This window comes from Musa acuminata, chromosome BXJ3-7 (genome assembly GCF_036884655.1).
Source record: "Musa acuminata AAA Group cultivar baxijiao chromosome BXJ3-7, Cavendish_Baxijiao_AAA, whole genome shotgun sequence".
NCBI classification, from domain to species: domain Eukaryota; kingdom Viridiplantae; phylum Streptophyta; class Magnoliopsida; order Zingiberales; family Musaceae; genus Musa; species Musa acuminata.
This window is the reverse complement of record NC_088355.1, coordinates 27,903,414-27,919,108: the sequence shown is the minus strand read 5'-3', so window position 1 is coordinate 27,919,108 and position 15,695 is coordinate 27,903,414. Positions and strand designations below refer to the sequence as shown.

Sequence of the window (15,695 nt, the reverse complement as noted above, 5' to 3'; positions counted from 1 at the left end):
TTAGAGACTCAAGATCCTGTATGGAGCAAGATCTCAAAACGGAGCACTTTACCCAAAGAGAAAAAGATATTTTTATCAAATTTAATTTTGCTATTAGCTAAAGATCTTGGGAATGATGCCAAATTATGTACCCACAAGTAGTTTTGATATATCTGGATAAACATTTTTTATATTAATTATAATTAGGAGTTATAGTCTACGACATGTGTAGTCATAACTATCGCATTCGCACTCTATGAGTTACTTGGCTTTGTCTATGACTTGTATAGATAAAGCTATTTGTTGAAACTTTACACATACTCAATTTACTTTTACTTACCAAAAAAAAAATATCATATAGTGAAGGAGGATAATTCATTCCCCTTTCAGAAAAAGTTAGATGTTGAAGGGGACAATTATCCCCTTTCAGAAAAAGTTAGATGTTGAAGGGGACGTGCAGTACCCGCCTGACGTGCAGTACCCGCCTGGATCGAATAATGGAGGATTCAAGCTTTAAATTGTAACGTTAAATATTTGCACCATAATTTACATTGGCTGGATCACGTTCCGAATACACCTGTAACACCCTATCATATTTGAGTTAGGCCTCCAAAGTTAAAAAGGATCAATTATTTCCCTAAACTGTATCATATATATATATACATATATATAGTTCTAAAACTTGGAAGTGAATCATCATCTCCTACTGAGATTTTTGGACAGGAAAACTCCAGCCATGTCGCTGCTCTCTTTCAAATGTCCAGAATATCATCTACATAACTGAACAAATCATGAGAAGAAGCTGGCAATTTCAGACAATTAAGCTGGAAGTTTTGACAGGCAGGTCATTTTAGCTTTCACAATATGAAGAAGTTTCAGTTTAGCCTGAAAAATAAAGACTGTCTGAGTTGTCAAAGTAGGATGCTGCAGGGATTTCCCAGCTATGCATGACACGTTAACTTGCAGCAGGTCTTCTTGACGCATATCTACAAAGCTTGCTAGATATCTGAAACTTAAGTGGACTAAACACAGAAAAGTACAAACTACACTAGTTCACAGTTTGTTGCAGTACTTGGATTCATACAAGAAAAAAGATTGATGCAACATAAGCATATACGGTAAGCCGGTACCAATGTGGCTGAAGAGAAGGGGGAAAGCAAACACGAGAAAGCAAATCCATAGATATACAGCTGAAGTTGGATTGGACGTAGAATGGGCGTCTAGAATATGCGAGGCCCAGGAATAGACAGCAAATTTTCTTCTACTTTTGTCGTATTTATCACCTTGGACCAGATAATTCAACCGCATGAAGATTGTCGGTAGAATCAATTATCCATTCGGAGTTGCGATGAGGGGCCATTTCAAACTCCAGGCGAACCACCTCCACTTTCTGCCACTCCTCCCATCTCTCGGCAAGACCATCGCCTTCGAGCATTCTCACAACTTCTGACATTTTGGGACGATCCACAGGGGAGCCTTGTGTGCATAGCAAGGCAACCTGGATGAGTGACTCCACCTCCACCTCTATGTAGTCATTCTGAAGATCTGGGTCCACCAGCAGCTCTAGCCTTTTCTCCTTCAGAAGTCCTTTCACCTAAAGCAGCACAAAATTTTCTGAGAAATTAATCCTCAGCAGTTAACTTGAACCCTAATGAAAGAGTTCCAATATTCATGAGCATCAAGTGCTATCAACAAGAGTTTCAGTGAAAGAATTTGTCATTTGAAGTGAGACATCCAGGCATCATCAAGATAAACTTGTCCGATGTCAAACTCAATGAATGCCATTCTTGTGAAATTGAAGGACATACGGTGTGTCAGCATGAGGAAGTTGACAGACAGATGCATTAATGTTAAACTTCCTGGGGCTACCCTAGTGCTGTTAGAAAGATCTATAAGAGGAAACAAAGCATGTGAATGTCCCATGTGTCAAGGGGCTGGTCAATAAGAAATACGGAAGATATTTACATGTTTCAATCAAGGTCTTCAATTTCGAATAATACCGCCCGTATCGAGCGGTACATACCGGTCCGTCAACAGACCGGTACACGGACCGCCTATTACCGGGCGGTATATATATATATATATATATTTATTTATTTATTTATTTATATGCGACGTCGCCTCTCTTCTCCCCAAGCGAGGACGTTGCGTCGCCTCGACGACATCACCCCGCGTGGGAGAAGGGAGAGACGACGTCGCCTTTTATAAAAATATCTATATATAAAAAAAAATTTATATATAAATATATATATAATTTTTTTCTATATAAATATATATATAGAGAGAGGCAACATCGTCGAAATATAAAAAATTCGATAACGTTACTTCGGCAACGTCACTAAATTATATATATATATATATATATATATATATATATATACCATACCGTACCGAGCAAATGTCAAAACTCCGGTACAATACGATATTTCAATCCTTGGTTCAATAATATCAACTAAGAAACCACTATTTGTTTAACCATTTAGTGCTATCAGACTAAAACACCAGAGACATAACAAAGCTTTTGAAGGCTTTGGTCCAAAGACAATAATGTTACAATCAAATAAATAAAAAGGATATGCAAACCATGATTTAGAATGAGAAAATCTTACCCAGTCAAGCAACATGACATCATCATCATTTGCAAGCCTAGCAAGATCAAAAGCCCTTTGGCCAGTAATGAGCTCCAAAAGCATGATTCCATATCCAAAGACATCAGTTTTTTCCGAAGATTTTCCAGTGGACAAGTATTCAGGAGCAATGTGTCCAATTGTTCCACGGACAGCAGTTGTAACATGTGTATCCTTGTAGTCCATGAGTTTGGCCAGACCAAAATCCCCCACAACAGCCTCAAATTCTTCATCTAACAAAATATTAGCCGCTTTGACATCACGATGAATAATCTTTGGATCACAATGATCATGCAAGTATGACAAGCCCCTTGCAGCTCCCAGTGCAATTCGTCTTCGAGTTAGCCAGTCAAGTGGAGGTTGAGATGGAGGTCTCTCTGCAAAAAATTTAACAATTTTAAGAATGAGAGAAATACGATAGTTAAGCACTAATCTTATCCCCAGCAAATTACTAAAATGGAAAGATAAGGATATCAAGAAGTTAAATATTGGTTCAACATTGGTTTTCGTAATCTACCAAACCATCTGGTATTGCCCAAAGAAATAATTGACCAATACCAGACCATATGTTCCAAGATCGGTTGTTGGCCGGACCAGCAGATACCAGTTGGTACACATCATACAGACTAATATTTGAATTCATGAAGGATATAGTCAACATTCAACACACACGAAAAAGGGAAAGAAAAACAATTCTTTTAGACTGCTGGCAGTGGCATATTGCCTACATGGAGCATGGAGTAAAAGGTACCTCTCAAACAAGATGCAACACTTCCATTAACCATGTATGGGTAGACAAGCAACCGTTCAGTTGGTGTCATGCAAAACCCACGAAGACGAAGCAGGTTCCGATGTACTGCCATGCTAATCATCTCGACTTCTGTCTGAAATTGAAGCTCCCCTCCTGGTGTCCGCTCTTCTTTCAATCTTTTTACTGCTACTAATGAACCATCTGCAAGCCGTCCCTTGTAGACCTTCCCAAACCCACCTCTACCAAGAATATTTTTGTTGCTGAAGCTGTCGGTAGCAACTTGCAATTCACGCAAAGAAAACCTCTTAAGCTGGCCAAGATTAACTTCTGGGTCTTCTTCCGCTGCATAACACAAAATGAAGCATATGAATCGGCATTCACACTATTATCTACAATGCACCAACTAAACTAACCAGGTACATCAAAGAAATGTTCTTGTGGTTTACGACGACGCCACCATGCAAATCCAATTGCAGGTGCTGCAAACAGCAAAGCAGCACCAGCTGCAACTCCTCCAGCAATTGCTCCTGTGCTGGAGACACCATTTCCTGCTGCAGGACAGCTAGCATGCATTAGTTCCAGTGGTTTGATATTTTAGTTTTTCTATTGCTAATAGCTTGTCTTAAGTAAATATCATGCAACTCAAAAGAATGCTTCCGAAAAATCACTTAATCCATTTTCATTAGTCTTGAGGTCAATAAAGCATGCTAAAATCTCTTTTACACTAATCTGTACCACCTGATATCACCAGAAAAATAAAAAAATAAATATCAACAATGACCAATCTTTATAGTCTAGTACCGGTCCTCCTCAGTTAAGACTGGTAAACATCAATCAGTACATAATGGTCCAGTCTGTTCTTGAAACCTAAGATGATAAAATTTTGCTACCAATGAACAAAAATATAATACTAATCATATAAAGTGGGTACTAGCTGAGGCATTTAGGCAAGAGAGGGCATCGGCTTGAAAAACTGAATGGCTTGCTGGGAGTTGCAAAGATCTACCTTAGATGATAGAGTTTAACCTAGCATAATCACAAGCAACTTTCACTTTTAGGTAATAGCCATCTCAAATGCACATAAAAGGTGAAGAGCCAAAATGAAATCAACTTAAAGCTAAGCATATGGTCACAATGTTGAGTAATTAAGCAAAAACTATATATAAAATGTTAGTTTTGATAAGACAAGGATGATGAGATAGGTGTGAAGGTTTGCTTCATGAGAAAATAAGAGATATTACACTTGTGAACAATTAGGAATAGTTTCTGAACAAGTTCAAAGGAGACTTGTAGATACAACATTTGAACAAACACGTCACTTAAGATTACTTATAAATGATGATGAGATGACTAAAAGAGACTAGATAGCCGTTGCTTAATTAGTGATATTGTTCTCAACAGATCTCCATGGCAGGAAATTGACCAGAATAGTTAGCACTTTCGTCTCTTGTTATTATAGAGTTGCAATAGTAACTCTTTTGAGCCCAGCAGAGAACCATAATTCTCTGAAGAAATGCAAACTATTTATTGCATCATTCACAAAGAAGCATATTTCTTAACTAAATACAAGAACAAAATCAGGCCATTGTTCTGACATAAGAATCTGTTCCTTAATTTTTCACCTTGTGAAGTTATTGGTGCAGGAGGATTAAATGGAGGTGGTGGAGAAAATGGAGGAGAGCCTGGACAAGGCTTTGTGGTACCCGATCCACATAACAGAGGATTGTTAGCAAAACTGCAATTTTGTACATATGATGAGTACTAGCATCATCTCATTAAAGCTTTCAGAATATCTACAATGTAAACTAGCAAAACACCTGATGGGAGTGAATAGGGAAAAAGATCCAGTTGATGGAACTTCTCCTGATAAATTGTTGTTCGATAGATCCCTGCATATTCATTTTAGTTCACATTATGAAAGATTGATCCCCAAAGAAAATGACACAAGCAGAACTTTATATGCATCAGAGCAACTTACAGAACTTGGAGTGAGTTGATGCTTGTCAAAGACTGAGGAATTTGACCTGACAAGCTATTGTTATTAAGTCGACTATCCTTCCACAGAAATTCCCAGAAACAATAGATTGTGAGAGGCCATAGTGTACTTGTTCAATAATGTTTTTGCCGGAATAAGAATAAACTTAAAAATTGTTACAGTCAACAATATCTATATCCAGTATAAAATGAATGATATATGACAAAGGCAGGATTAAAGAAAATTAATCAACTACTGCATCTTCATATGCTGCAGAAATACAATGAAACAAAAACAACTACAAAATAAAATTTCTAACGTCCAGGTTGATTTCCATCTTTCTCTTCAATGAGGGAGATTGTTTGCTTCATTTGACTTTCTGATTCTTTCATTTACCACAAATTTGCCACAACTTCGTCTTTACGCAAGTCATGTAGAGAAAGTATTCATTGTTCTATATCCTATTTGATGCAATTTGGAGGGACACTGATGGTTCCTTAATGCTTTGCCTTGCATCTCCAAGGCAAGCATCAACCCCAAAGGCAACCCAAATATTTATTCACACATGTATATCATGTCATTAGGTGTAAACAATATAAAAATAGTGACACACAGGAGCATCCAGTTGTGAACCAAGTACAGAACCAATTTAATTGCTTTGTTAATTGTTACAATTTTATTTTGCTGCATTATTTATAACATTATTTTATGCTTCGTGATAGGACAAGTTAAGTTCAATCAGAGGTCAGATGATACTTGTCTTAAGTTATTTCACATGGGACAACTAATCAAGGTATGAGATATGTACAGTTGAGGTCATCCACAAGATATACTGCTGGGCAAACACATTTAGTTGAGCATCTTAGACTAACCCTTGTGTTTATATTTTTTTATTTCACGCTCCTGTATCTTTTTCCAGTTAACACTAAAAAATTTGAAACTATATAACTGGGAAGCATCAATGAGCATCCTTCAAATACTTCAAGTTCTTTCTTAATCTAAACTGTACTGTAAGTCTTATAGCAATAAGTAAATCAAATATGCTATTTTCTGTCTCCCACCTTCTAACCATTAAATACATATGCCATCTATGTGGTGTTTATAGCTTGAGCAATTCAAACAAATAATTAACCAAGAAAATGATGATATAATGCCTGTTTGCTATGTGATTATTCAAAAACTAACCACTGCTAAATCATACTTCTCGGAAGTATACATATGTTACAATGCATGAATATGGGAGCTAGATACCATTTGTAATACCAAAAACTAAGCTATTTAGTTTTCAGCCATCTGTTTAGCCACTGATTATTTTCTCAACAATATTGGACTAAACACTCTCACACTCACCCTCATGCGAGAGTCCATTTCAAATTGGTGACCACACCTCCCACAAATAAACCAAGAATTCCGTACATTAACTGTGAACCAGCTGGTTTCCTTGGAATTAAGCACTTTGCTAGTGGCCTAAACATTTGCATCATGGGTAGCATACTCCACAGAAACGAAGTATAGCGCGACTGTAATGCCAAGGGGATAAACAGCAGTGTCTAACACCGTAAACGGCCGAACCAAATCACGGAATTTAATACCACTTTGTTGAAGAGATATTTGTCCAAGCACCACGAAATCGACTAGATCATGACTATGATAATTGGACACTGATAGAACCAAGTCTATCATGACAAAGGCCAATACCATATATCAATAATTATGAGGCACTTGCCACCCAATATTACCCAAAAGTAACAAAGAAGTGTATCATTGAGTCCGACTAGAAAAACCGATTAGTACACACAGTACAGAGTCGCATTTAAATCCTTACTCGAAGTAACAATGCTTTTAGGATACTTAAGGGATACTTCATATATATTTCTAAAATTTTTGTTCACCTGAGAATTGTTTTCTAATTACATTAATGGTTAGTGATTTTGATTCAATGATTTTAGTTCATTTATTATTTGTCTTATTGTGGGTACCCTATGGCCAGACGGATACAAGTTAGGTCCATTCCAGCACACAGGCACAGCATACTGTAAAACAGTACCGATCTGCCAGGGAAGGAAGAAAGGCGAAGGATGAGGAAGAAGGAAGAGGATGAAGGAGGAAGAATAAAAAGAAGGAATAAGGAATGGGAAGATCACAAAGCACAACAAATGCAACATGATCAAATATTGCTTGATCAAGATTCTATTATTATTTATTAATTAAAAATTGTTTGGTTAGGAGCTTTGACACAATGGTGAGGTTACCCATTTTGTGGCCTAGGTGCCAAAGGTTAAACTCATGGAAAAGTCTTTTCTTGCATAGGTGAAGTTATATACATTCATTCTCCTCAAACCCCATACTGGCAGGAACCTCATGCACTAAGCCGCCTTTTTTAACAATCACTCATCAAAATTGCTCGGTGAATACAATGATATAAAACAAGTATTACTAGTCATAGGTGCCCTACAAGCCAATCACGTGAGTGATGGCACATGTGACATGACACGTACTCTTTTTGCTTATTATATTTTTTGACATTTTATCACTTTATATTGCTTATTGCATTAATATATATATATTGTGATATCCATGGATCTGTGCAATGGGAATCGGATCGTGATGAGATCACGATAATGAGACCGATTCGCCTTTAAACACAGACCCTAAATAATCCTGATCATAGGTTATTCGAGAAGGACATCGAGATAAACGGACAGACTGGTGTACCATATACCCGTCCATATGATGGAGACAACTGGTCTCATAACTGCTTATATAAAGACACTAGGGATACAGTATAGATGTTCATTGGAAAATGAGTTCACTGATTGATCCACTCACGGAATACTAGATGGTTGATGATGCCTTATTGTCAGACAGTAATTTCATCGTCTCAGTGATGTATCTGGTCCTTAGACTTGAAAGAACAAAAATGTCCTATATGAGTACTCTGCTCTTTGATACCGAACTTATAGGCCTGAAAGTTTCAGATCTAGTATAGCCGATCATCGGGAGTAGCAGCCAACCTTATGAGGACTATTAAGTGTCGATAGAGGATCATCCACTCTCGATGTCATGAGAGGAATATCTCATGTGTTCTTGCTCAGACAAATCCCTGACCAAGGTCATTCGGATTGAGAAAGAAAGAGTTGTCCGAGAAAATCCGATTAGAGCGGGAGTCAAGTAGAAACTGTCTGGGCCTAGCAGTATCATGCCTAGTATACGGTCTCTAGGGTATTAGATGGATGAGGGACTATAGATACACGGTAACTGAGGACATACGGGTCCAATAGATTGGATTCCTCTGTATCGTCTGGGGACTGCAACGTAGTGGCCTAGTACATCTGCAATCGATAAGTCGAGAGAATTATTATCTTATAAAGATAATAATTCACCTAGCCAGAAGAAGTTCTGATAGGTATAACGCACGGCCAGCTCGATGTTGGGCCTAGAAGGTCACACACATATGGTAGGCATTGCGATGAGCAAAGGTTCGGATATAAGATATCCGCCGGAGCCCATATCTTATTGGATATCCAATAAGCCCCTAAATTATTGGATCCTATGGATGAGATCCAATAAGAGCCAATGAGAGATTATTTGATAGATATCTATTAATTTAAGAGGCCTGGGTAGTTGAATAAAGATCCAATACCCAATAGAGCATGATCCATTAAGGTTAAGTAGTCTATAAATATGAGGGAACCAAAGACCCATAAGCTAGAGGCTTCTTGATTACCAACTCTTATTCGCCTCTCCCCTTCTCCTCCTCAGATAACAGGTGTAGAGATTTGGGTAGTGATTGAGGAGCGTCGTTGCAACCCTATTGTGTGTATCACCGCTAGAGAGGAGGGCACTTAAACTCCTTCATCCAATCCCATAGATCTACAGGAATTCAGAGATATACGATCTCCCTAGGTAAAATACTATCTCACACGTGGATTTAAGTTTTACGAGTTTTTGCGCATCAATCTTCGCACAACGATGAACACCTTTTTGGAAAATTTGGAGTTTTTGTTTTCTTTTCTTCTGCTGCGCATATCATGCCGCCCCTAGATTTCCCTACAAGTATGCGTAGTGGGCTTAAAGTGGTGTAAACCTCTAAAGTAACAAAGTTTAATGTCACCTTTTGAAAAAAGTTAATCATCATTCAAGACTGTCCTTAACTATAGATCAATCAAGAAACACATTTTCAGTATCACAAGGCACCATAAAATAGTTGACCATAATTTTTTTATCAACTGACAACCTAGCAACTATGTGCCAAAGCTGGCACCGAGTTCATAATAAATACTTAAATTACCTATTAACATCTAGGAAAATATATCTTTGAAAATTAAGCTCAATAACCAAATGAAAAGAGATTATGACAAAGAAAAGATGAAAATCCGTCTCAAGAAACAAATGCCAAAGAGGTAACAGAATAAACCCCATCTGATAAGAGACATACATAATATTAAATAGCATGTTGCTTAGCAAAAACAGGCAAAATGTGGTAGTAAAGAAGCTACTGCTTTCAGCAAAATATGAGCTGCTAAAAATAAATAGTGAAATTTTTATTTTAGAAGTTTCTCATAATACAAGACGCAGCAACAAAAGACTACATCTAAGCACCTAGTAGTGCATTTGTCAACAGAAATCAGCTAGGAATAGTAAGCCCAACTTCTAATATATCAAGGTATCACCTACGAAAGCATATGCAGAAACTAGTAATATTTACCATAGGCAGGTGATATTTGTTTCATTTGTCCTCGTCAGTAATTAAGCAAACAAAAACACCCAAGTGATTTCTAATTTTCTATAATTTGGTCATGCAAAGGAACATTTGTCATAGAATAAGTAGATAATAAAAGGACATGCCAAATAAATGAGACAAAGGATGAGTTTCATACAGGAAGCGGAGCTGCGCGAGGTTCCCCAGTGCTTCAGGTATTACACCAATGAAATTGTTCAAGTACAGATCTAAGCTCACAAGGTTTGTCAGATTCCCAAGTTCAACCGGTATTGTCCCACTAATGTTATTACTGTAGATTTCCCTGTCATGAATGTTTCTGATCAAAAACAATAAGCCAGAAATTCCTAAAATAGGTAATCTAAGGTTCTTACTGAGAGCAGTGCTCAACATATTATATTAGTTTTTACCATCAGAATATTATAAAGGTACCACCTGAAGCAATGTTGAGCTATTACAATATGAAAACAAAGTTGCAAAACAATGTGAAACTTGAAAGATAAATTCTTTATGCCATGTGCCCCGCTTGTACATTTCATACTGATTTTAAGCTTTTCTGACAATAAATCAAGAAAAATATAGGTTCCAGTATCACTGTTATCAATCTGTGTCCAGATGTGGTGATGAACCCAGAGTTAAAAATGCATTTGTGTCAGCAATGCACGTATCAGCAGTTTGTGATTCAGTTATTGGACTGGTAAAGATTTTGCCCCAGAAAAGATCCAGTTGATGGCATTTAAAGCAATTGAGATGACCAGCATTTGGAGTTTTATGAATTAAGGTTTGAGATGACTGATACTTTCAAAGTTCAGATATCAAGGTTCAAAAGTACACTTCTTATCTCAATTGCCTCTAAGAGGTGACAAAGAACTGTCCATCATTCCACTTAACGAAATAAGAGCAGCCAATGATTTTCTGTCAATGATAAGGATGACAGAAGAAAGCTACATATGTATGTTTCCCCTTGTTGCTCAATTTATCAAACATTTTTTACTTTTTTGTTCCAAGCGACTGCATTCAAGCAGCTACAGGCATGAAACAAACAAACAGAACTTAAATCCTTGAATACCACATTAAACTCTGGTCATAACAGCAAACCATATTAAGGAAACTCTTGAAGATATGCAATTTTGGTGAAATGCATTAAACTGGTAAAAATTTATAGACTATACAGATGAAATTAGCACCTGAGTAAATAGCCATCAATTAAAAAGCAAGTTCTTCCAAATTTATTTGGGCCAACTTCAAAACTTCAATCCTCAACCATCCTGCGAAATCATCATTTTCTCCAAAATGAGCTTTCCACTTCATTGTTCTATGAAAATGACAGATATTATACAATATATGTGGTCTCTATGAATCCAGCTTCAATCAATATCCATGTCCATTTTTTGTTGTCACTTTCAAATTGGGACCAAATCTTCCTTCATTCTGTTTTTAATTAGAACCAATAATGAATTAGATTGTCATCTATCTATGGATTTCATTAGTCATATCTAGTGACAATTACAACAACAAAGCCATAAGTCCCAACCATTTGGGATCGACTACATGGATCTTTTACTACCATTGAGATCTGTAAAAAGTCATATGTTTAGTTAAGTTTAGAGTACTTATATCTTTATTTATAATATCTATTAAATTTTTTTAGGTCTTCCTCTACCTTTTTCTCATACCACTAACATTAATTATTTCACCACTTTTGACTACCGCATTTTGAGATCTCCTAAACACATACCTATACCATCTTAAACAATTTTCTATCACCTTATTCTCTATCGAAGCGATCCAGTGACAGTTATAAGACATAAATTTAGATCAGGTATAAGCATGAAACAGGCCAACCCATTCCCAACTCTACCCATATCTATGAAAAGAATGGAAAGAAGTTTGTTGAAGCAAATTCAAGGGTCAAGGGAACTCATTGTTTTCAGATAAAATGTCAAATTCTCAAAGGTTGGATGATTTTTGGAATGATAAGTATCAAATTTGACCTTCTATTAAATCAATATTAAGACAAACTTTGACCACCTGGTAATTTAGACCAAGGTTCGCAATACCGTACCATACCGGTATTTCGACCTAGGCTCGATATCGGTACGGTACGGTATACTGAGCGGTACACCCAGGTGTACCGAGTGGTACACCCAGGTGTGCCGAGTACAGTGCACTGCTACAGTGCTTTAGTGCACTCTGACCGGTAACAGGCGGTCCGCGTACCGACAACCTGTCGGACCGGTACGTACCACCCGTACCGGGCGGTACAGTTCGGTACGACAGACCCTAATTTAGACAAGCAATTTAGCATGGCTTATACGATACAGAACCAATATGAGAAATTCCTGCTTTATGCATTATTAACAGAACAAATAGAGAAATCAAAATATCACTATAATATAAGACATTTAAGAACTTAAAAATTTTAATAAGCAATTAGTTATGGAGTTTACATAAGACTTAGAATATGCCTGAAAAGCTCTTGTTTTATGCATTACTGAAAGAAAAAAATAAAATTGTTTCTAATCTTTATTTAGTGCAGGATCAAGCATTGGCGACCATTATCATTTGTCACTACATCATTCACTCCCACAAGTTCAAACTCATATCCAGTTCTTCAAATTTGAAAACAAATGCTTCAATTGTCATCCAACCAATCATTTGATGGTGAAGATCATGTAATAAAAATTTTAAATACACACAAAACTTCTCATGACATGACTCTTGGATTTTGTCTGATTCTTAAAGGTTAGCTCGCCGAATCGAACATCCCATACTGAAAAGCCGCTGATACTTTGGAGTGATTCATAATTAGTTGATTTAGCTGCTAAAACAACTAATCTCAACCGTAAAGAGAAACTTGGAGATTTTGGGATTAGAAAGAACATATCTAGATGAGGATTAGCTTAATCATAAAACCATGTAATAAACTAAGTCCTACCATCATATCATAATTTTGTTCAACGCAAAAGATAAGCTCCTATTCAAACAAGAAGGATAGTTATGGCTCAAACAATGATTAACCAATTATTGATGGTATTGAAGGTTCAATTCATGCTAACTTTTACAATCTGCACATTACTAAGGCATCTCCTAGCATAACCATTATGAATTGACTTTAGAAACATTAGGTATGTCAAAAAAAAAAAGACCATGTAAAAGTTCCTGTTGATCAACTAGGTGGAATGTAGGACATCATACAATACATCAATTTTTCTAGAACTGCTCGGATGATCCAAAGAACCTGTTATTTGAGAGTCCACCTGCAAAATGAAGGAGTTTTTGGAAGAGGAGGAGGAGATGAAGAAACGGGGCAAGAAGAGAAGAGGAATTTTGGCTCAAGGGCTCCCAAATTGGTCCGTCTTCATCCTGTAGCAAAAGAAGATCTCTCTCTCTCTCTCTCTCTCTCTCTCTCTCTCTTCTGTTTTATTTCCCATCAATACCAGGAGGCATATTGATCAGTATTATAGTACTAACATCACATCAGTCCAATGAAAGGTGGAATTTCTATACAGATTAGCATTCAAACCCTGGCAGACACAAAATATCACTTTGATTTGACTAGGTTAACGAAAACTAGAGATAGATGACCTACACTCTAGGATAGTTAAATATAGTTGCTAAAGAAAAAGATGTGAAATGTCCTGCCAATATTCCATGGAAGGAATCTTCAAACTGAATATAAACATTGGAGTTCAAGTTACAGAGCGACCGCCAAGTTCCTTTTCTTTGAGTATCTGAAAAATTGCACCTAAAGATTTTCTCTGTCTCCATTGAGAATTTCAAATTATCAATGTAGTCAACCAGTAGCACTATTTATGGTATATTACTATGTAAAGCTGCTACATTGATCGTTCAGAAGAAAAAATAATGAGAGATTTGAACAAACATCAAGAACTTACAGGTACTGCAGATTTTTTAGTTGACCAAGTTGAGGAACCAGTTGACCAGATAATGCTGCATTTCCAAGATCACTGAAAGAAGTTCACACAAGCATCATGCTACACATGAGGATAACGATTGTTCCATGGTGCTATATGTTGAGTAATTGTTTACTTACACTCTGATAACACTATTTTCATTGTTACATGTAACATGAAACCATGTACATGGATTGACAAGAGTTGGATCCCAACTCTGCAAAACATTGTTTGGATCATTGAGGTTTGTCCTTAAACTATGTAATGCATCACCTGTTGAAGAAGAACACAAAACATTAGGAACTAGTATGAAAGCATACAAAGACCGTATTGGGAAGGCTAGTAAAAAAGATCAAGCATTGGAAAACTAGAACTAAACAATCTTTAACAATGAACAAGCAGATAACTCATGCTGGAGATTTTCTGCTCATTCTGGTTTAGTTAGGAAAGGAGGAAGTTGATCAAGTCTTTTACTACAGGTAATAAATTTAGATATTTTATTTATAATATTATTTGATGCACATGTGTTATTAATCTTATTATATGGGTTAACAAAGAAAAGCCTATTTTACATTTACCTTTTTTCAATTAACGTATTACCTTTAAAAGATGACTAGGCAGCTTAATTAACATGTTTATCAGCAGAACCAGGTCAATATCACGAATTGACATTATAAAGCAAAACTATTATCACAGCACATCTTATCATGAGGTTCAATGAATCTGAAATCCTAGTAGGAAGTGACAGTTAAGTAAAGATCTAGAATAGCAAGCAACAGATACATGTGACACCATACGCATGGATAGAGATGCCTCCTCATGAAGCCATATTCCTTGAATCTGCAGTCTTCTGCATCCTAAAGGTAAACGCACAACAAACTTGACTGGGTCAGGAAACTACTATTACTGGATCAAGCCAAAGTAGGAAAACCTCGAGCCAATTCCACGTCACATTGCTTGAATGAAGCATGAAGCATGAAGCATGAAAAAATATAATATCCAATAGTTCACCTTACCAATATGCAGGAAGAAAAGGACAAGATATATATGCACCTAATTCATACCAAAACAAGCTAAAACTGTCGCTCCCATCACTAATAAGAGATATGATTCCATTGCAACAGCAGAGCGCTTGCAACGAGAAAATCATACGCCTCAGCTAATAAGCATCAAAATCCAAACATGAGAGAAAGATCATACCTTCCAGGTTCGCGAGAACCCTAGACAGAGGGCGGAACACCAGCAATAGCCTTAGAACCCAAGGGATCACGACTCCACACTCCATCGTCAACATTCCTCCACGGCAGTTCCGGCCCTATTCGAGATCCGTCGGAAGAACCCTAACCCCTTACCCCACAAGATAGCTAAAATCCCCCACCATTTCCGAAGAAGAAACCATCAATCTGATATCAAATCAACCACATGGCAAAGAAACTAGAGACTCGACGAGGATCCAAGGTCGACTTCATAGCAGCACCGCCCCCTTCCCTTCTCTCTCCCTCTCCCCACTCCCACCTCTGCTGAGAGCATCCATATATGTGTATCGAAAACACTTCACCAACCCGTTGCCGACGTACCCGCATCACCAACCCGCCTCGTTAGGAGATGAAATGAGTGAGGGTTATAAAATGCCACTGCTAACTACAGCACAGTGCAGGTATACGGGAAGGGTGACGAACTATAGAGTACAAGAGACGATTGCTCTTTTGTTGGCTTTGTAATAGCA

At 37.2% G+C, this 15,695-nt stretch overlaps 1 protein-coding gene across 6 annotated transcripts; it reads right to left on the bottom strand.

Annotated features, from left to right (window-relative positions):
- Positions 1–982: 982 nt before the first annotated feature.
- LOC135586720 (LRR receptor kinase BAK1-like) lies at positions 983–15,477 on the bottom strand. 6 transcript variants are annotated; one of them, XM_065160979.1, is made up of 12 exons: positions 15,170–15,477; positions 14,767–14,826; positions 14,110–14,242; positions 13,952–14,023; positions 10,213–10,356; positions 5,336–5,407; positions 5,175–5,246; positions 4,980–5,092; positions 3,771–3,908; positions 3,358–3,699; positions 2,589–2,983; positions 983–1,573 (listed from the first exon to the last, which is right to left on the bottom strand). In XM_065160979.1, exons 1-12 carry the CDS (start codon positions 15,261–15,263, stop codon positions 1,259–1,261), a joined length of 1,950 nt encoding a protein of 649 aa, XP_065017051.1. In that variant the 5' UTR covers positions 15,264–15,477; the 3' UTR covers positions 983–1,258. The 6 variants fall into 6 exon arrangements, with proteins under 6 accessions (XP_065017051.1, XP_065017052.1, XP_065017055.1 ...); XM_065160980.1 differs by having other exon boundaries at positions 3,771–3,905; XM_065160983.1 differs by lacking the exon at positions 10,213–10,356.
- Between the last annotated feature and the right edge of the window lie 218 nt (positions 15,478–15,695).

Bases quoted from the DNA above. Each gene is read 5' to 3' on its own strand.
- LOC135586720 (XM_065160979.1), bottom strand. From the start codon at position 15,263: ATGTTGACGATGGAGTGTGGAGTCGTGATCCCTTGGGTTCTAAGGCTA. The intron at 14,024-14,109 runs GTAAGTAAACAA...AACTTCTTTCAG, and splicing joins GAAAATAGTGTTATCAGAGT to TGATCTTGGAAATGCAGCAT. The intron at 5,093-5,174 runs GTGTTTTGCTAG...ACAAAATTGCAG, and splicing joins TCCCTATTCACTCCCATCAG to TTTTGCTAACAATCCTCTGT.